General features: G+C 41.8%; 1 protein-coding gene and 1 long non-coding RNA gene across 3 annotated transcripts in view; one reads left to right on the top strand and one right to left on the bottom strand.

Moving 5' to 3' along the window:
• LOC118395718 (WW domain-containing oxidoreductase) overlaps positions 1–22,023 on the top strand; it is a 432,897-nt gene that overhangs the window by 161,358 nt on the left and 249,516 nt on the right. For both annotated transcript variants that reach the window (XM_052465907.1, XM_052465908.1), the window contains exon 6: positions 8,718–8,806. In XM_052465907.1, coding sequence (XP_052321867.1) covers positions 8,718–8,806 — 89 coding nt within the window. The remainder of the gene's footprint in view (positions 1–8,717; positions 8,807–22,023) is intronic.
• The window catches only part of LOC127908246 (uncharacterized), a 464,705-nt gene that overhangs the window by 220,185 nt on the left and 222,497 nt on the right, over positions 1–22,023 (bottom strand). The window contains exon 2 of the long non-coding RNA XR_008066466.1: positions 114–374. This is a non-coding gene — a long non-coding RNA (uncharacterized LOC127908246). The remainder of the gene's footprint in view (positions 1–113; positions 375–22,023) is intronic.

Raw genomic sequence — 22,023 nt, 5'->3', positions numbered from 1 at the left:
CAACAATCAGTCGTATAGTGCACAAATCTGGCCTTTATGGAAGAGTGGCAAGAAGAAAGCCATTTCATAAAGATAGCCATAAAAAGTGTCATTTAAAGTTTGCCACAAGCCACCTGGGAGACACACCAAACATGTGGAAGAAGGTGCTCTGGTCAGATGAAACCAAAATTGAACTTTTTGGCAACAATGCAAAACGTTATGTTTGGCGTAAAAGCAACACAGCTCATCACCCTGAATACAACATCCCCACTGTCAAACATGGTGGTGGCAGCATCATGGTTTGGGCCTGCTTTTCTTCAGCAGGGACAGGAAAGATGGTTAAAATTGATGGGAAGATGGATGGAGCCAAATACAGGACCATTCTGGAAGAAAACCTGATGGAGTCTGCAAAAGACCTGAGACTGGGACGGAGATTTGTCTTCCAACAAGACAATGATCCAAAACATAAAGCAAAATCTACAATGGAATGGTTAAAAAATAAACATATCCAGGTTTTAGAATGGCCAAGTCGGGCGGAGCTAGCATGTTGGAGTGAACGACTGTGCGTGAGAGGCTCCTGCAACTTTTTTGCGAAATAATCTAATTTAACCTACTTTATGGCACTTTTTACAACAAATGTTTCTTTCTAATACAAGATTGTAACTTTTTATATGAAAATGCCGAGTAATAAGCGACCAAAGGACAATAAATCCACAGCGGAGGCCTACTCCCCACTAAACAACGAGACAGACATGGCGGGAGGCACATGCAACAACGTGACACTTACAGAACTTACCTGGGCTTTGGGGGAGCTACGTGTTGCTATAGCTGAGGATCTTAAGGCCACTATTGCTGAACTGGACACCAAAATCAAGAGCATCATTCGAACGGTCGCTTCGCATGGCCAGAGTATTGTGGAACTTGAGAAAGCTTCTGAATTCAACGCTGGTAGGATCGACAATTTAGAGAAGCTATGCACGTCATTGCAGGATACTGTGCAGAGGCTTTCTGTGAAAGTGGTGGACCTGGAGGGCCGATCCAGACGTAATAACCTTCGCGTTGTTGGTCTGGCAGAGGGGATAGAGGCGGGCTCCCGCCCCACCGACTTCTTCGCCAAGCTATTGAAGGATGCAATGGGATCGGATGTTTTGGATTCGGATCCCCAGCTGGACCGCGCACATCGCTCCCTTGTCCCAGTGCCTGGACCGGGCCAACGTCCTCGCCCAGTAATCATCTGTTGTCACAGTTTCAAGACCAAGGATCTTATCCTGCGTGAAGCCCGAATGAGGGGCAACCGGTCACATAAAGGGCATCCATTCCGTGTCTATTTGCGCCGACTACAGAGATGTCATGACCAAACTCTACAAACTCCATCTTCGCCCAGCCTTCCTCTTCCCTGCAAGACTAAGAATTACCCCGCCTTCCGGTGAGAAGATTTGGCTCTCCTCGGTTTTGGACGCAGAGAAGTTTATCCGGGGATATACACCAATCCCCCGTACAGGTTAGAGTGCCTTGTTGTTGCGTGTTAGGGTCTGCTCATGGACTCGAATGGACTGCTCTCTCTCTCTCTCTCTCTCTCTCTCTCTATTTCTCTCTCTTTTTTTCTCTCCCTCTCTATTTCTCTCTCTCTCTCTATATATATACATTTCCCTCTCTCTCTCAATTCAATTCAATTCAATTCAAGGGCTTTATTGGCATGGGAAACATGTGTTAACATTGCCAAAGCAAGTGAGGTAGACAACATACAAAGTGAATATATAAAGTGAAAAACAACAAAAATTAACAGTAAACATTACACATACAACAGTTTCAAAACAGTAAAGACATTACAAATGTCATATTATATATATATATATATATATATATATATATATATATATATATATATATATATATATATATATATATATATATACACAATGTACAAATAATTAAAGGACACAAGATAAAATAAATAAGCATAAATATGGGTTGTATTTACAATGGTGTTTGTTCTTCACTGGTTGCCCTTTTCTCGTGGCAACAGGTCACAAATCTTGCTGCTGTGATGGCACACTTGTTGTTTGTGTACATGGATTTTATAATGTCATATGTCATATGTTTTACCCCCAACACCACTTTCCATCAGTTTGTATAGCAGACCCTCATGCCAAATTGAGTCGAAGGCTTTTTTGAAATCAACAAAGCATGAGAAGACTTTGCCTTTGTTTTGGTTTGTTTGGTTGTCAATTAAGGTGTGCAGGGTGAATACATGGTCTGTTGTACGGTAATTTGGTAAAAAGCCAATTTGACATTTGCTCAGTACATTGTTTTCATTGAGGAAATGTACGAGTCTGCTGTTAATAATAATGCAGAGGATTTTCCCAAGGTTACTGTTGACACATATTCCACGGTAGTTATTGGGGTCAAATTTGTCTCCACTTTTGTGGATTGGGGTGATCAGTCCTTGGTTCCAAATATTGGGGAAGATGCCAGAGCTAAGTATGATGTTAAAGAGTTTTAGTATAGCCAGTTGGAATTTGTTGTCTGTATATTTGATCATTTCATTGAGGATACCATCGACACCACAGGCCTTTTTGGGTTGGAGGGTTTTTATTTTGTCCTGTAACTCATTCAATGTAATTGGAGAATCCAGTGGGTTCTGGTAGTCTTTAATAGTTGATTCTAAGATCTGTAGTTGATCATGTATATGTTTTCGCTCTTTGTTCTTTGTTATAGAACCAAAAAGATTGGAGAAGTGGTTTACCCAGACATCTCCATTTTGGATAGATAATTCTTCGTGTTGTTGTTTGTTTAGTGTTTTCCAATTTTCCCAGAAGTGGTTAGAGTCTATGGATTCTTCAATTGCATTGAGCTGATTTCTGACATGCTGTTCCTTCTTTTTCCGTAGTGTGTTTCTGTATTGTTTTAGTGATTCACCATAGTGAAGGCGTAGACTCAGGTTTTCCGGGTCTCTATGTTTTTGGTTGGACAGGTTTCTCAATTTCTTTCTTAGATTTTTGCATTCCTCATCAAACCATTTGTCATTATTGTTAATTTTCTTCGGTTTTCTATTTGAGATTTTTAGATTTGATAGGGAAGCTGAGAGGTCAAATATACTGTTAAGATTTTCTACTGCCAAGTTTACACCTTCACTATTACAGTGGAACGTTTTACCCAGGAAATTGTCTAAAAGGGATTGAATTTGTTGTTGCCTAATTGTTTTTTGGTAGGTTTCCAAACTGCATTCCTTCCACCTATAGCATTTCTTAATGTTACTCAGTTCCTTTGGCTTTGATGCCTCGTGGTTGAGTATTGCTCTGTTTAAGTAGACTGTGATTTTGCTGTGGTCTGATAGGGGTGTTAGTGGACTGACTGTGAACGCTCTGAGAGATTCTGGGTTGAGGTCAGTGATAAAGTAGTCTACAGTACTACTGCCAAGAGATGAGCTATAGGTGTATCTACCATAGGAGTCCCCTCGAAGCCTACCGTTGACTATGTACATACCCAGCGTGCGACAGAGCTGCAGGAGTTGTGACCCGTTTTTGTTGGTTATGTTGTCATAGTTGTGCCTAGGGGGCATATGTGGGAGGGGATGCTGTCACCTCCAGGCAGATGTTTGTCCCCCTGTGTGCTGAGGGTGTCAGGTTCTTGTCCGGTTCTGGCATTTAGGTCGCCACAGACTAGTACATGTCCCTGGGCCTGGAAATGATTGATTTCTCCCTCCAGGATGGAGAAGCTGTCTTCATTAAAATATGGGGATTCTAGTGGGGGATATAGGTAGCACACAGGAGGACATTTTTCTCTGTTAGGATAATTTCCTTTTGAATTTCTAGCCAAATGTAGAATGTTCCTGTTTTGATTAATTTAATGGAGTGAGTTAGGTCTGCTCTATACCAAATTAGCATACCCCCTGAGTCCCTTCCCTGTTTCACACCTGGTAGTTTGGTGGATGGGACTACCAGCTCTCTGTAACCTAGAGGGCAACCAGTGGGTCCGTCTCCTCTATACCAGGTTTCTTGCAGGATGACAATGTCTGTGTTACCGATTTCTTTGGTGAAGTCCGGGTTTCTGCTCTTTAGGCCAAAGGCAGATGACCTCAGACCTTGGATATTCCAGGATGATATAGTGAAGGCTTTTGTTCCATAGAATGTCCAATGTTGTTGGTCGTGTGGTTTGGCCTCAGGCCAGTAAGTGTGAGCAGAGCCTGCTGAGCATCTGGTACATGCTATTGGCTTGGGCGAGTGTGAGAGTGGGGGTTGGGACTGTTTGCCCGCTCACTACCTGGGCGTATGTGTGGCTTCCATGTTGAGGCCCTCTTTGCGGGGTGGGGTGCATGGGGTGGGCAGGAGTGGCATAGGTCTGATCTGAGGGGCCTAAATGGGGTGTGGGCATGGTTGACGTGGGGGGTGTTGATTGGTTGGGGTGGGGGTGTGGATGTGTCTGGGTGTACTGTGGTCTGGATGTAATTCCTCTTGGCGTGGGTCCTCTATGTGTAGGTCCAGGGGGTCCTGCAGGTCTGGGAGGGTGTCTCGCTGGTCTGGGTGGAGAGTCTATTGATCTGTTGCTCCTGTGTGAAGTGTTGGGGATACGTTTGAGAGCGATGTCCTTTAGGGTCCTGGCAAAGGTGGGCACTGCTGCCTTGTAGAGGTGGACCTGGTCATAGAGGCTGTTCAAGTCCAGGGTGGAGTGGTGGGCCAGGAAAACATTTGGTTTTGAGGCACAGTCACGGGAAATACTTGCGTTTACCCGCTGTATTGTGGCAGGGTGGAAGTCTTTTCGTGGTAGCAGGGTGGAGATAACCACTTGTGCGTTGGGGAAAGTAGAAGAAGCCTTTTCAATCACTCCCTTCAGTGCTGTTGCCACCCTTTCCTGCTGTGCTCTCAGGTCGTTTGTGCCTGTGTGTATTATTATGTGGCTGGGTGAACCTAGTTGGTCCTCAGACAGAAGGTCGAGGGCACGCTGGGTGTTTGGACACCAGAGTTTAGACACACTATGTTTGGGAAAAAGTTTCTCTCTCTCTCTCTCTCTCTCTCTCTCTCTCTCTCTCTCTCTCTCTCTCTCTCTCTCTCTCTCTCTCTCTCTCTCTCTCTCTCTCTCTCTCTCTCTCTCTCTCTCTCTCTCTCTCTCTCTCTCTCTCTCTCTCTCTCTCTCTCTCTCTCTCTCTCTCTCTCTCTCTCTCTCTCTCTCTCTCTCTCTCTCTCTCTCTCTCTCTCTCTCTCTCTCTCTCTCTCTCTCTCTCTCTCTTTCAATTCAATTCAAGGGCTTTATTGGCATGGGATACATATATATATATATACAATGTACAAATAGTTAAAGGACACAAGATAAAATAAATAAGCATAAATATGGGTTGTATTTACAATGGTGTTTGTTCTTCACTGGTTGCCCTTTTCTCGTGGCAACGGGAACGGGTCACAAATATTGCTGCTGTGATGGCACACTGTGGAATTTCACCCAGTAGATATGGGAGTTTTTCAAAATTGGATTTGGACCTAAAGGACCTACATTCTCTCTCTCTCTCTCTCTCCCATGTATTCATATTGAGTGTTTAATAAGTTTGTCCCAAAGTGCTTTAACAGCAAACCTGGCCTTAACCCCTAAGAACAAGGATAAATGACAGTGTTCAGGAAAAACCCTCTAGGTGGGAGGAAACCTTGAGAGGAACCAGACTAGTGGGGGAGGTGAGGGAGGCATAGACCGTGTGTGTGTCACATTTATAGGGTCATTAAATGAGATGATTATATCCTCTCTTACCTGTGTGTAGATGATATGAAACAGATCCCCTATAATCAGACTTCTATAATGTCCATAATCACCTCCTTAACGTTGTATAGCCCTGCAATGCTATATAATAGCATCAGGAGAACCATTCAGGGTCAGATCCGCTGTGGTTTGAGTAAAGACAAAAATAACTCAATATACTTTAAAATGACTGAAACCAAATGGAAACAGTGAAGTAATGATAAAGGACCTACATTCATACAGTCTTATCACTGTCCAGCCCATGAAGAATAGAGGACAATTTTAGCAAATTTTGACACCAATAAAATAGAACACATTTTCAGTGCGGTCCTCCGGACCTCTTTGAAGACCTAATGCAGCCCCCAGGGCAAAATGAGTTTCACACCCCTGGAGTAGATCATTCTACGCTGGTATGGTTTTACCCTTGAGTCACATCATTGAGCAGTGTGTGTGTGTGTGTGTGTGTGTGTGTGTGTGTGTGTGTGTGTGTGTGTGTGTGTGTGTGTGTGTGTGTGTGTGTGTGAGAGAGAGAATGTATTAATACTCATAGGGGCAGTAAGTGTAAAATGCCTGAAAAGTGTATCTCAAACATGAAGGAGCTGTTAACCCTTGCAGTGCTTGTCTTGGCTGGTGGGTATCTTTCCATGTCTGTCCTTGCTGTGGGTGTCATATATAGTCACTCTCTACAGAGACAGATGCAGGAAGGAAAGTCATTCCCTTATGACATTCCTGGGTTAGAGATGAGATGTGGGTCAGACTGCCAGTGTGATAGAGTAGATAATGAATAGTCTGTAACTGATCCAGTGTGATAGAGTAGATAATGTGTCTGAAGACTGATCCAGTGGATAGGTAAATGTCTGAGCTGACCAGTGTTCTCTAGGGACTGATCCAGTGGAAAGTGTGCATCAGGAAGAGTAGATAATGAATAGTCTGTATACTGATCCAGTGTGATATCTACAGAGACTGAGTAGAGTAGTCTCTGTAGACTGATCCAGTGTGATAGAGTAGATAATGAATAGTCTAGGTGTGTAGACTGATCCAGTGGGATAGAGTAGATAATGAGTAGTCTGTAGACTGATCCAGTGATAGATTTAATGAATAGTCTGTAGACTGATCCAGTCTGTCTGTCTGTAGACTGATCCAGTGTGATAGAGTGATAATGAATAGTCTATATTTGGTGTGTAGACTGATCCAGTGGGAGTCTGTAGACTGATCCAGTGTGATAGAGTAGATAATGAATAGTCTGTATACTGAGTGTGATAGAGTAGATAATGAATAGTCTGTAGACTGAAGTGTGATAGAGTAGATAATGAATAGTCTGTAGACTGATCCAGTGTGATAGAGTAGATAATGAATAGTCTGTATTTGGTGACTGATGTAGAGTGTGATAGAGTAGATAATGAATAGTCTGATCCAGTGTGATAGAGTAGATAATGAATAGTCTGTAGACTGATCCAGTGTGATAGAGTAGATAATGAATAGTCTGTAGAGACTGATCCAGTGTGATAGAGTAGATAATGAATAGTCTGATATTTGGTGTGTAGACTGATCCAGTGTGATAGAGTAGATAATGAATAGTCTGTCTGTATTTGTGTAGACTGATCCAGTGTGATAGAGTAGATAATGAATAGTCTGTAGACTGATCCAGTGTGATAGAGTAGATAATGAATAGTCTGTATTTGGTGTGTAGACTGAGACTGATCCAGTGTGATAGAGTAGATAATGAATAGTCTGTAGACTGATCCAGGTTGATAGAGTAGATAATGAATAGTCTGTAGACTGATCCAGTGTGATAGAGTAGATAATGAATAGTCTGTAGACTGATCCAGGTTAATGATAGAGTAGATAATAGAATAGTCTGTAGACTGATCCAGTGTGATGATAGAGTAGATAATGAATAGTCTGTATTTGGTGTGTACTGATCCAGTGTGATAGAGTAGATAATGAATAGTCTGTAGACTGATCCAGTGTGATAGAGTAGATAATGAAGAGTAGTCTGTAGACTGATCCAGGTTGATAGAGTAGATAATGAATAGTCTGTAGACTGATCCAGTGTGATAGAATAGTAGATAGTGTGATAGAATACTCTGTAGACTGATCCAGTGTGATAGAGTAGATAATGAATAGTCTGTAGACTGATCCAGGTTGATAGAGTAGATAATGAATAGTCTGTAGACTGATCCAGTGTGATAGAGTAGATAATGAATAGTCTGTAGACTGATCCAGTGTGATAGAGTAGATAATGAATAGTCTGTAGACTGTGATAGAGACTGATCCAGTGTGATAGAGTAGATAATGAATAGTCTGTAGACTGATCCAGTGTGATAGAGTAGATAATGAATACTCTGTAGACTGATCCAGTGTGATAGAGTAGATAATGAATAGTCTGTAGACTGATCCAGTGTGATAGAGTAGATAATGAATAGTCTGTATTCCAGTGTGATAGAGTAAATGCAGATACACATTTAGCTGTACAGTCATCTATCTTTCACCACTCCTCTCCCTGTCCACCGGCATATGGTGTGTGATGAGCTACACATGGACAGACAGAACCATGCATATTTACACAGAACCATGAGCATTTACACAGAACCATGAGCATTTACACAGAACCATAAACATTTACACAGAACCATGAGCATTTACACAGAACCATAAAAATTTACACAGAACCGTAAACATTTACACAGAACCATGAGCATTTACACAGAACCGTAAACATTTACACAGAACCATGAGCATTTACACAGAACCTTGAGCATGTCAGGAGCCATCAACAGCCTGAGAGAGATGTGAACCTGTCTGCTGTAGTTGAGCTGTGGTCATAATGTCTCATCAGATCTGGAGCCATCTGCAGTCAGTCTGGTCTAACTCAACATCAGCAGATGTCAATATAAATGGTTACTTCTGGAGGAGCTAGTGTTTGTTTCATACCGAAACTCACAATATTGTTGATTGATGATGTTGATGAGGATGATGATAAAGTTGTTGTGTGTTGTCTGTTCTCTCTGCAGCACAAGGCCAGGTTGGAGGCCATGATGTTGGACCTGGCCTCTCTCCGCAGTGTCAGAGAGTTCGCTGACTCTTTCAAGACCAAGAAACTGTAAGTAATAAGTTATGCCTGTTTATTCCTATGAGCTATTACTGTAGCAATATGAACTGCCCCAGGGTTCCACAAAAACACTCTCTGTAGTCGATGTGAGTAAGACCTTTAAACAGGTTAACGTTCACAAGGCAACAGGGTCAGATGGATTACCAGGACACATACCCAGAGCATGCGCTGACCAGCTGGCAAGTGTCTTCACTAACATTTTCTATCTCTCTCTGACCCAGTCTGTAATACCTACATGGCTCACATCAACACCATCATCCAAGACAGAATGGACCCACTCCAATTCGCATACCGCCCAAACAGATCCACAGATGATGCAATCCATTTTGCACTCCACACTGCCCTTTCACACCTGGACAAAGGAACACCTATGTGAAAAAATCTCCTCTCCCTTATCCTCTTCTTCCTCCTCTCCCTCATCCTCTTCATCCTCCTCTCCCTCATCCTTTTCTTCCTCCTCTCCCTCATGTTCCTCTCCCTCCACTCTCCTCTCGCTTCACTCTCCTCTCACTCCACTCCTCGCTCCACTCTCCTCTTGCTCCACTCCTCCCTCCACTCTCCTCTCGCTCCACTCTCCTCTCGTCTCGCTCTTCTCACCCTCCTCTCGCTTCACTCTCCTCTCGCCCCACTCCTCCATTCACTCTCCTCTCGCTTCACTCTCCTCTCGCTCCACTCCTCCCTCCACTCTCCTCTTGCTTCACTCTCCTCTCTCTCCACTCCTCTCGCTCCACTCTCCTCTCGATCCACTCCCCTCTCGATCCACTCTCCTCTCCCTCCACTCTCCTCTCGCTCCACTCTCCTCTCCCTCCACTCTCCTCTCCCTCCACTCTCTTCTCACTCCACTCCTCCCTCAACTCTCCTCTCGCTCCACTCTCCTCTCGCTCCACTCTCCTCTCCCTCCACTCTTCTCTTGCTCCACTCCTCCCTCCACTCTCCTCTCCCTCCACTCTCCTCTCGCTTCACTCTCTTCTCACTCCACTCCTCCCTCAACTCTCCTCTCGCTCCACTCTCCTCTCGCTCCACTCTCCTCTCCCTCCACTCTCCTCTTGCTCCACTCCTCCCTCCACTCTCCTCTCCCTCCACTCGCCTCTCCCTCCACTCTCCTCTCGCTCTCCTCTCCTCTCGCTCCACTCCTCCCTCCATTCTCCTCTCGCTCCACTCCTCCCTCCACTCTGCTCTCTCTCCTCTCGCTCTACTCTCCTCTTGCTCCACTCCTCCCTCCACTCTCCTCTCCCTCCAATCTCCTCTTACTCCACTCTCGCTCCACTCCTCCCTCCACTTGCCTCTCCTCTCCCTCCACCCTCCTCTCCCTCCACTCTCCTCTCGCTCCACTCCTCCCTCCACTCTCCTCTCGCTCCACTCTCCTCTCGCTCCACTCTCCATTCCTCCCTCCACTCTCTTCTCACTCCACTCCACACCTCCCTCCACTCTCCTCTCCCTCCACTCTCCTCTCGCTCCACTCCTCCCTCCACTCTCCTCTCCTCTCGCTCCACTCTACTCTCCCTCCACTTCTCGCTCCACATCTCTATTCCTCCAATCATCTCTAACTCATCTCTAACTCTGTATTTGGGGACAGTCTCCCATTCTTCTCTGTAGATCCTCTCAAACTCTGTCAGGTTGGATGGGGAGTGTTGCTGCACAGCTATTTTCAGGTCTCTCCAGAGATGTTCGATAAGGTTTAAGTCCGGACTCTGGCTGGGCTACTCAAGGACATTCAGAGACTTGTCCCAAAGCCACTCCTGTGTTGTCTTGGCTGTGAGCTTAGGGTCTTGTCTTGTAGGAAGGTGAAACGTTGTCCCAGTCTGAGAACCTGCTCCACAGCGCTCAGGACTTCATCAAGAATCTCTCTGTACTTCATCTTTGCCTTGATCCTGACTAGTCTCCCAGTCCCTGCCGATGAAAAACACCCCCACAGCATGATGCTGCCACCACAGTGCTTCACCGTAGGGATGATGCCATGTTTCCTCCAGACGTGATGCTTGACATTCAGGTCAAAGAGTTGAATCTTGGTTTCATCAGACCAGAGAATTGTGTTTCTCATGGTCTGAGAGTCCTTTGGGTGCCTTTTGGCATACTCCAAGCGGGCTGTCATGTGCCGTTTACTGAGGAGTGGCTTCCGTCTGGCCACTCTACCATAAAGTCCTGATTGGTGGAGTGCTGCAGAAATGGTTGTCCTTCTGGAAGGTTCTCCCATCTCTACAGAGGAACTCTGGAGCTCTGTCAGAGTGACCATCGGGTTCATAGTCTCCTTCCTGACCAAGGCCCTTCTCCGATTGCTCAGTTTATCCTGGCGACCAGCTCTAGGAAGAGTAGGTGGTTCCAAACGTCTTCCATTTTAGAATGATGAAGGCCACTGTGTTCTTGGAGACCTTCAATGCTGCAGACATCTTTTGGTATCCTTCCCCAGATCTGTACCTCAACACAATCCTGTCTCGGAGCTCTAAAGACAATTCCTTCAACCTCATGGCTTGATTTTTGCTCTGACATGCACTGGCAACTGTGGGACCTTATATAGACAGGTGTGTGCCTTTCCAAATCATGTCCAATCAACTTAAAGAAATACAATCGGCGGTCGCTATAGTAATTTAAAGAAATACCATTGGTGGTCGCTATAGTAATTTAAAGAAATACCATCGGTGGTCGCTATAGTAATTTAAAGAAATATCGTCGTTGGTCGCTATAGTAATTTAAAGAAATACCATCGGTGGTCGCTATAGTAATTTAAAGAAATACCGTAATTTAAAGAAATACCGGTGGCCGCTATAGTAATTTAAAGAAATACTATAGTAATTTAAAGAAATACCGTCGGTGGTCGCTATAGTAATTTAAAGAAATACCATCGGTGGTCGCTATAGTAATTTAAAGAAATACCATCGTGGTCGCTATAGTAATTTAAAGAAATACCATCGTGGCGCTATAGTAATTTAAAGAAATACCATCGGTGGTCGCTATAGTAATTTAAAGAAATACCATAGTAATTTAAAGAAATACCATCGTGGCCGCTATAGTAATTTAAAGAAATACAGTCGGTGGCCACTATAATTTAAAGAAATAATTTAAAGAAATACCATCGGTGGTCGCTATAGTAATTTAAAGAAATACCGTCGGTATAGTAATTTAAAGAAATTGGTGGCCGCTATAGTAATTTAAAGAAATACCGTCGGTGGTCGCTATAGTAAAAGTAATTTAAAGAAATACCATCGGTGGTCGCTATAGTAATTTAAAGAAATACCATCGGTGGCCGCTATAGTAATTTAAAGAAATATCCATCGTTGGTCGCTATAGTAATTTAAAGAAATACCATCGGTGGTCGCTATAGTAATTTAAAGAAATACCGTCGGTGGCCGCTATAGTAATTTAAAGAAATACCATCGGTGGCCGCTAAAGTAATTTAAAGAAATACCGTCGGTGGTCGCTATAGTAATTTAAAGAAATACCATCGGTGGTCGCTATAGTAATTTAAAGAAATACCGTCGGTGGTCGCTATAGTAATTTAAAGAAATACCGTCGGTGGTCGCTATAGTAATTTAAAGAAATACCGTCGGTGGTCGCTATAGTAATTTAAAGAAATACCATCGGTGGTCGCTATAGTAATTTAAAGAAATACCGTCGGTGGTCGCTATAGTAATTTAAAGAAATACCGTCATCTATAGTAATTTAAAGAAATACCGTCGGTGGTCCGCTATAGTAATTTAAAGAAATACCGTCGGTGGTCGCTATAGTAATTTAAAGAAATACCATCGGTGGTCGCTATAGTAATTTAAAGAAATACCGTCGGTGGTCGCTATAGTAATTTAAAGAAATACCGTCGGTGGTCGCTATAGTAATTTAAAGAAATACCGTCGGTGGCCGCTATAGTAATTTAAAGAAATACCGGTCGCTATAGTAATTTAAAGAAATGGTGGTCGCTATAGTAATTTAAAGAAATACCGTCGGTGGTCGCTATAGTAATTAATTTAAAGAAATACCATCGGTGGCCGCTATAGTAATTTAAAGAAATACCATCGGTGGTAATTTAAAGAAATACGCTAAGTAATTTAAAGAAATACCGTCGGTGGTCGCTATAGTAATTTAAAGAAATACCGTCGGTGGTCGCTATAGTAATTTAAAGAAATACCGTCGGTGGTCGCTATAGTAATTTAAAGAAATACCGTCGGTGGTCGCTATAGTAATTTAAAGAAATACCGTCGGTGGTCGCTATAGTAATTTAAAGAAATACCGTCGGTGGTCGCTATAGTAATTTAAAGAAATACCGTCGGTGGCCGCTAAAGTAATTTAAAGAAATACCGTCGGTGGTCGCTATAGTAATTTAAAGAAATACCGTCGGTGGTCGCTATAGTAATTTAAAGAAATACCGTCGGTGGTCGCTATAGTAATTTAAAGAAATACCATCGGTGGTCGCTATAGTAATTTAAAGAAATACCATCGGTAATTTAAAGAAATACCGTCCGCTATAGTAATTTAAAGAAATACCATCGTAATTTAAAGAAATACCGTCGGTGGCCGCTATAGTAATTTAAAGAAATACCGTCGGTGGTCGCTATAGTAATTTAAAGAAATACCGGTGGTCGGTGGTCGCTATAGTAATTTAAAGAAATACCGTCGGTGGTCGCTATAGTAATTTAAAGAAATACCGGTGGTCGGTAATTTAAAGAAATACCGTCGGTGGTCGCTATAGTAATTTAAAGAAATACCGTCGGTGGTCGCTATAGTAATTTAAAGAAATACCGTCGGTGGTCGCTATAGTAATTTAAAGAAATACCGTCGGTGGTCGCTATAGTAATTTAAAGAAATACCATCGGTGGTCCGCTATAGTAATTTAAAGAAATACCGTCGGTGGCCACTATAGTAATTTAAAGAAATACCATCGGTGGTCGCTGGTCGCTATAGTAATTTAAAGAAATACCATCGGTCGGTGGTCGCTATAGTAATTTAAAGAAATACCGTGGTCGGTGGTCGCTATAGTAATTTAAAGAAATACCGTCGGTGGTCGCTATAGTAATTTAAAGAAATACCGTCGGTGGTCGCTATAGTAATTTAAAGAAATACCGTCGGTGGTCGCTCGCTATAGTAATTTAAAGAAATACCGTCGGTGGTCGCTATAGTAATTTAAAGAAATACCATCGGTGGTCCATCGGTGGTCGCTATAGTAATTTAAAGAAATACCATCGGTGGCCGCTATAGTAATTTAAAGAAATACCAGGTGGTCGCTATAGTAATTTAAAGAAATACCATCGGTGGTCCGCTATAGTAATTTAAAGAAATACCATCGGTGGTCGCTATAGTAATTTAAAGAAATTAAAATTTAAAGAAATACCGTCGGTGGTCGCTATAGTAATTTAAAGAAATACCGTCGGTGGTCGCTATAGTAATTTAAAGAAATACCGTCGGTGGTCGCTATAGTAATTTAAAGAAATACCGTCGGTAATTTAAAGAAATACCATCGGTGGTCGCTATAGTAATTTAAAGAAATACCGTCGGTGGCCGCTATAGTAATTTAAAGAAATACCGTCGGTGGTCGCTATAGTAATTTAAAGAAATACCATCGGTGGTCCGCTATAGTAATTTAAAGAAATACCATCGGTGGCCGCTATAGTAATTTAAAGAAATACCGTAAGTAATTTAAAGAAATACCGTCGGTGGTCGCTAAAATTTAAAGAAATACCGTCGGTGGTCGCTATAGTAATTTAAAGAAATACCATAGTAATTTAAAGGTGGTCGCTATAGTAATTTAAAGAAATACCGTCGGTGGTCGCTAGTAGTAATTGGTCGCTATAAAGAAATACCGTCGGTGGTCGCTATAGTAATTTAAAGAAATACCGTCGGTGGTCGCTATAGTAATTTAAAGAAATACCGTCGGTGGTCGCTATAGTAATTTAAAGAAATACCGTCGGTGGTCGCTATAGTAATTTAAAGAAATACCATCGGTGGTCGTGGTACCATCGGTGGTCGCTATAGTAATTTAAAGAAATACCGTCGGTGGTCGCTATAGTAATTTAAAGAAATACCGTCGGTGGCCGCTATAGTAATTTAAAGAAATACCGTCGGTGGTCGCTATAGTAATTTAAAGAAATACCATCGGTGGTCGCTATAGTAATTTAAAGAAATACCATCGGTGGCCGCTATAGTAATTTAAAGAAATACCATCGGTGGTCGCTATAGTAATTTAAAGAAATACCGTCGGTGGTCGCTATAGTAATTTAAAGAAATACCGTCGGTGGTCGCTATAGTAATTTAAAGAAATACCATCGGTGGTCGTAATTTAAAGAAATACCGTCTATAGTAATTTAAAGAAATACCGTCGGTGGTCGCTATAGTAATTTAAAGAAATACCGGTGGTCGGTGGGTGGCCGTAATTTAAGAAATACAGTCTATAGTAATTTAAAGAAATACCGTCGGTGGTCGCTATAGTAATTTAAAGAAATACCGTCGGTGGCCGCTATAGTAATTTAAAGAAATACCATCGGTGGTCGCTATAGTAATTTAAAGAAATACCATCGGTGGCCGCTATAGTAATTTAAAGAAATACCATCGGTGGTCGCTATAGTAATTTAAAGAAATACCGTCGGTGGTCGCTATAGTAATTTAAAGAAATACCATCGGTTCGCTAAGTAATTTAAAGAAATACCGTCGGTGGTCGCTATAGTAATTTAAAGAAATACCGTCGGTGGTCGCTATAGGTAATTTAAAGAGAAATACCGTCGGTGGTCGCTATAGTAATTTAAAGAAATACCGGTGGTCGCTATAAAGAAATACCGTCGGTGGTCGCTATAGTAATTTAAAGAAATACCATCGGTGGTCGCTATAGTAATTTAAAGAAATACCGTCGGTGGTCGCTATAGTAATTTAAAGAAATACCGTCGGTGGTCGCTATAGTAATTTAAAGAAATACCGTCGGTGGTCGCTATAGTAATTTAAAGAAATACCGTCGGTGGTCGCTATAGTAATTTAAAGAAATACCGGTGGTCGCTATAGTGAAATACCGTCGCTATAGTAATTTAAAGAAATACCGTAGTAATTTAAAGAAATACCGTCGGTGGTCGCTATAGTAATTTAAAGAAATACCATCGGTGGTCGCTATAGTAATTTAAAGAAATACCATCGGTGGCCGTAATTTAAAGTAATTTAAAGAAATACCATCGGTGGCCGCTATAGTAGTAATTAATAAAGAAATACCGTCGGTGGTCGCTATAGTAATTTAAAGAAATACCGTCGGTGGTCGCTATAGTAATTTAAAGAAATACCATCGGTGGTCGCTATAGTAATTTAAAGAAATACCGTCGGTGGTCGCTATAGTAATTTAAAGAAATACCATCGGTGGTCGCTATAGTAATTTAAAGAAATACCGTCGGTGGTCGCTATAGTAATTTAAAGAAATACCGTCGGTGGTCGCTATAGTAATTTAAAGAAATACCATCGGTGGCCGCTATAGTAATTTAAAGAAATACCGTCGGTGGTCGCTATAGTAATTTAAAGAAATACCATCGGTGGTCGCTATAGTAATTTAAAGAAATACCGGTGGCCGCTATAGTAATTTAAAGAAATACCATAGTATAGTAATTTAAAGAAATACCGTCGGTGGTCGCTATAGTAATTTAAAGAAATATAGTAATTTAAAGAAATACCATACCGCTATAGTAATTTAAAGAAATACCGTCGGTGGTCGCTATAGTAATTTAAAGAAATACCAGAAATACAGTCGGTGGCCGCTATAGTAATTTAAAGAAATACCGTCCATAATTTAAAGAAATACCGGGTGGCCGCTATAGTAATTTAAAGAAATACCGGTGGTCGGTTTAAAGAAATACCGCTGGTCGCTATAGTAATTTAAAGAAATACCGTCGGTGGTCGCTATAGTAATTTAAAGAAATACCGTCGGTGGTCGCTATAGTAATTTAAAGAAATACCGTCGGTGGTGGTAGTAATTTAAAGAAATACTCGGTGGTCGCTATAGTAATTTAAAGAAATACCGTCGGTGGTCGCTATAGTAATTTAAAGAAATACCGTCGGTGGCGGCTATAGTAATTTAAAGAAATACTCGGTATAGTAATTTAAAGAAATACCGTCGGTGGTCGCTATAGTAATTTAAAGAAATACCATCGGTGGTCGCTATAGTAATTTAAAGAAATACAGTCGGTGGCCACTATAGTAATTTAAAGAAATACCGTCGGTGGTCGCTATAGTAATTTAAAGAAATACCATCGGTGGCCGCTATAGTAATTTAAAGAAATACAGTCGGTGGTCGCTATAGTAATTTAAAGAAATACCGTCGGTGGTCGCTATAGTAATTTAAAGAAATACCATCGGTGGTCGCTATAGTAATTTAAAGAAATACCATCGGTGGCCGCTATAGTAATTTAAAGAAATACAGTCGGTGGCCACTATAGTAATTTAAAGAAATACAGTCGCTGGCCGCTATAGTAATTTAAAGAAATACCGTCGGTGGTCGCTATAGTAATTTAAAGAAATACCGTCGGTGGTCGCTATAGTAATTTAAAGAAATACCATCGGTGGCCGCTATAGTAATTTAAAGAAATACCATCGGTGGTCGCTATAGTAATTTAAAGAAATACCGTCGGTGGTCGCTATAGTAATTTAAAGAAATACCGTCGGTGGTCGCTATAGTAATTTAAAGAAATACCGTCGGTGGTCGCTATAGTAATTTAAAGAAATACCATCGGTGGTCGCTATAGTAATTTAAAGAAATACCATCGGTGGCCGCTATAGTAATTTAAAGAAATACCATCGGTGGCCGCTATAGTAATTTAAAGAAATACCGTCGGTGGTCGCTATAGTAATTTAAAGAAATACCGTCGGTGGTCGCTATAGTAATTTAAAGAAATACCATCGGTGGCCGCTATAGTAATTTAAAGAAATACAGTCGGTGGCCACTATAGTAATTTAAAGAAATACCATCGGTGGTCGCTATAGTAATTTAAAGAAATACAGTTGGTGGCCGCTATAGTAATTTAAAGAAATACTGTCGGTGGTCGCTATAGTAATTTAAAGAAATACCATCGGTGGTCGCTATAGTAATTTAAAGAAATACCATCGGTGGCCGCTATAGTAATTTAAAGAAATACAGTCGGTGGCCACTATAGTAATTTAAAGAAATACAGTCGCTGGCCGCTATAGTAATTTAAAGAAATACCGTCGGTGGTCGCTATAGTAATTTAAAGAAATACCATCGGTGGCCGCTATAGTAATTTAAAGAAATACCATCGGTGGTCGCTATAGTAATTTAAAGAAATACCGTCGGTGGTCGCTATAGTAATTTAAAGAAATACCGTCGGTGGTCGCTATAGTAATTTAAAGAAATACCGTCGGTGGCCGCTATAGTAATTTAAAGAAATACCGTCGGTGGTCGCTATAGTAATTTAAAGAAATACCATCGGTGGTCGCTATAGTAATTTAAAGAAATACCGTCGGTGGTCGCTATAGTAATTTAAAGAAATACCGTCGGTGGCCGCTATAGTAATTTAAAGAAATACCGTCGGTGGTTGCTATAGTAATTTAAAGAAATACCATCGGTGGTCGCTATAGTAATTTAAAGAAATACCATCGGTGGCCGTAATTATAGTAATTTAAAGAAATACCAGGTCTATAGGTGGCCACTATAGTAATTTAAAGAAATACCATCGGTGGTCGCTATAGTAATTTAAAGAAATACAGTTGGTGGCCGCTTATAGTATAGTAATTTAAAGAAATACTGTCGGTGGTCGCTATAGTAATTTAAAGAAATACCATCGGTGGTCGCTATAGTAATTTAAAGAAATACCATCGGTGGCCGCTATAGTAATTTAAAGAAATACAGTCGGTGGCCACTATAGTAATTTAAAGAAATACAGTCGCTGGCCGCTATAGTAATTTAAAGAAATACCGTCTGTGGTCGCTATAGTAATTTAAAGAAATACCATCGGTGGCCGCTATAGTAATTTAAAGAAATACCATCGGTGGCCGCTATAGTAATTTAAAGAAATACCATCGGTGGTCGCTATAGTAATTTAAAGAAATACAGTCGCTGGCCGCTATAGTAATTTAAAGAAATACCGTCGGTGGTCGCTATAGTAATTTAAAGAAATACCATCGGTAGCCGCTATAGTAATTTAAAGAAATACAGTCGGTGGCCACTATAGTAATTTAAAGAAATACCATCGATGGTCGCTATAGTAATTTAAAGAAATACAGTCGGTGGCCACTATGTGTTCTAAAGGGATTTATATTAAGTATCAAAACTAAATGTAATCACTAAAATATACTTGTGGGGGCATCCCAGGGGAAGTTAGAGCAGAGTTGAGGGGAGAGGAGAGTCTGTGAGCTGTGAATGGCATGGGGCAGTTGTCTGATACTGCCAGAACTATATTAGAGAACACTTGTCTTCAGACACACAAAACACACACATTTCTACCCTGTGTGTGTGTTTGTTCCAGCTCCCATCCCTGTATGGCCAATTAAGTCCTGTGTTAATGATCATTGGACAGAGCCCAGCCGCACACAGAGCCAATCACCTCCTCCAGGCAGGTTATCATTGATGTCAGAGATCATGCCAAAGGGGGCTAGTTACACTAAATATACAATATACTCATCTATCCCTGTTTGGTACTTAACACCCCCGCTTGACCAGCGCTAAGATAACAGTTTGACCGGGCCAGCAGCAGTAGGCCCATTAAAGACCTTCATTAGACCGGTGGTTATGAAGATGAGACCCTGCGCTAGGAACTGATGTCTGCTCTTCTGAGGAGGAGGAGGGGTTATGAGCTCCAAGAGATACACATTAAGGACAAGTGCTCTCGCCTAACTTGTGGTCTGATTTTAACTGGTGGTCCCTCTTTAACTGACCTGTAAAATCACCAACAGTTTTTTTTTTTTTTACAATTTGGATCTATGAAAGTTTGTTTATCTAACTGAAAGAGGTCTTACATACAGATGTCGTATCTTAATTTGACCAGTTTATCACAGCAGGAAAATAATCCTGCAGCAACAGGAAATGTGAATTATTTTTATGTGGATTATAATTAATGGACATTTTTGTAGGGGTTGATTCATTTTTCGTTAGGGGAAATCAAGTCTGACATTAAAACATACAAAAAAACATGTAGAAATGACCAAATTTAGAATCATTTTTAAACCTAAACCTGTATTCCAAATGCTCTGTTACTTCATGTCAGTCAATTTTCTTATTTGAGCTGTTCTTGCCATAGTATGGACTTGGACTTTTACCATATAGGGCTCTCTTCTGTATACCACCCTACCTTGTCACAACACAACTGACTGGCTCAAACACATTAAGAAGGAAAGAAATTCCACAAATGAACTTTTAACAAGACACGCCGGTTAATTGAAATGCATTCCAGGTGACTACCTCATGCAGCTGGTTGAGAGAATGCCAAGAGTGTGCAAAGCTGTCATCAAGGCAAAGGGTGGCTACTTTGAAGAATCTCAAATATAAAATATATTTTGATTTGTTGAGCTCTTTTTTAGTTACTACATGATTCCATATGTGTTATTTAATAGTTTGGATGTCTTCACTATTATTCTACAATGGAAAAGATAGTACAAAATAAAGAAACACCTGAATGAGTAGGTGTGTCCAAACACTGCTTTCTTACTACCCACCAACCTGTTCTCTAGCTCTATTAAGTCACTGACGCTGGTTACATTTTAGGCAGTGGATTTGGAGTTCAATCTAAAGATGACTTCTTACTTTGGGTTAAACACTGCGGCTAAGAGTTTTTTAATTATTCTGTATATAGCACGGTAGAGTATGATTTGCATATGTAGGAATTCTGTAGTTGGTGTGGATTGAGTGTGACTCTCAGTAATGATCCCTATGTGTGCTGCATGAGCTGTGTAAGCTGTGTGTGCTCTGTGAGCTGTGTGTGCTGTGTGTGCTGTGTGTGCTGTGTGAGCTGTGTGTGTTGTGTGAGCTGTGTGAGCTGTGTGTGTTGTGTGAGCTGTGTGAGCTGTGTGTGCTGTGTGTGCTGGGTGTGCTGGGTGAGCTGGGTGAGCTGTGTGAGCTGTGTGTGCTGTGTGTGCTGTGTGTGTTGTGTGTGCCGGGTGAGCTGTGTGAGCTGTGTGTGCTGGGTGAGCTGTGTGTGCTGTGTGAGCTGGGTGAGCTGTGTGTGCTGTGTGTGCTGTGTGTGCTGTGTGTGCTGGGTGAGCTGTGTGTGCTGGGTGAGCTGTGTGAGCTGTGTGTACTGTGTGTGCTGTGTGAGCTGTGTGAGCTGTTTGAGCTGTGTGTGCTGTGTGAGCTGTGTGAGCTGTGTGTGCTGTGTGTTAGGAGGCCTGAAGGTGAATGTACACTCCTGTCCTCTCTAACTGTGTTATAGGGCAGAATCATTAGAGCCATGCATAACAATTCACACATTCCATTTCTAGCATCCAGTTTTTAATGAATCCAGCAGGCAGTCTTAAACACAGGGTACACACACTGCCCTGGGCCTCGTAATTCATTCTAATGGAAGAAATCAAAAATTGGTGGGCGTGTTTGGATTGTTCGCCAGTGTTACTGTGGTTTCGAGCTCGCTGGAGGGATGCCGCCTACAAGGATCTCTCACAGCCCGACATGGCCAGAGTACCGAAGCAAAACTGTAGGAGAACCCTGGCCCCTTGGTGTGGAGTCTGTTTGTGAATAGAGCCCCAGAACCATCTGGCTGATAGAACTTCTGTAGGTTCATCTCTTTGTAGGTGAGGCTCTGTGGTAGAATGTGTGGTCATCACTTCCTTTTAGGTGGTTGTAGAATTGAACAGCTCTTTTCTGGATGTTAATAACCTTTCAGGGCTAGGCATCCCGCTAGGAGGACAACTTCTGGTGAAACCATAACTAGCGGGTGTAGTCTTAATTCTGCTCTGCATGCATTGTTTGGGGTTTTGCGTTGTACACAAAGTACAACGCAAAACCTCACAGCCATAGAGGGCAATGGGTTCTGACTGAACTATTTTTTGCCAAATCCCCCCTCTCTCTCCCTGCTCTCTCTCTCTCCCCCCTCTCTCAATCTCTCTCTCTCTCTCCTCTCTCTCTCTCTCTCTCTCTCTCTCTCTCTCTCTCTCTCTCTCTCTCTCTCTCTCTCTCTCTCTCTCTCTCTCTCTCAGGTTGATATGATGACTATTCAAGGTGTTGGTTGTTTCTGATGGCTAGTGTCCAACTGTATTCAGTATCTCTCAGTCAGACCATGGGGGAGTAAGAGAGGAAGCCCGCTATACAGTAT

This window comes from Oncorhynchus keta, chromosome 17, assembly GCF_023373465.1.
Source record: "Oncorhynchus keta strain PuntledgeMale-10-30-2019 chromosome 17, Oket_V2, whole genome shotgun sequence".
NCBI lineage: Eukaryota > Metazoa > Chordata > Actinopteri > Salmoniformes > Salmonidae > Oncorhynchus > Oncorhynchus keta.
The sequence above is the reverse complement of the archived record's forward strand: the minus strand, read 5'-3'. Positions and strand labels throughout refer to the sequence as shown.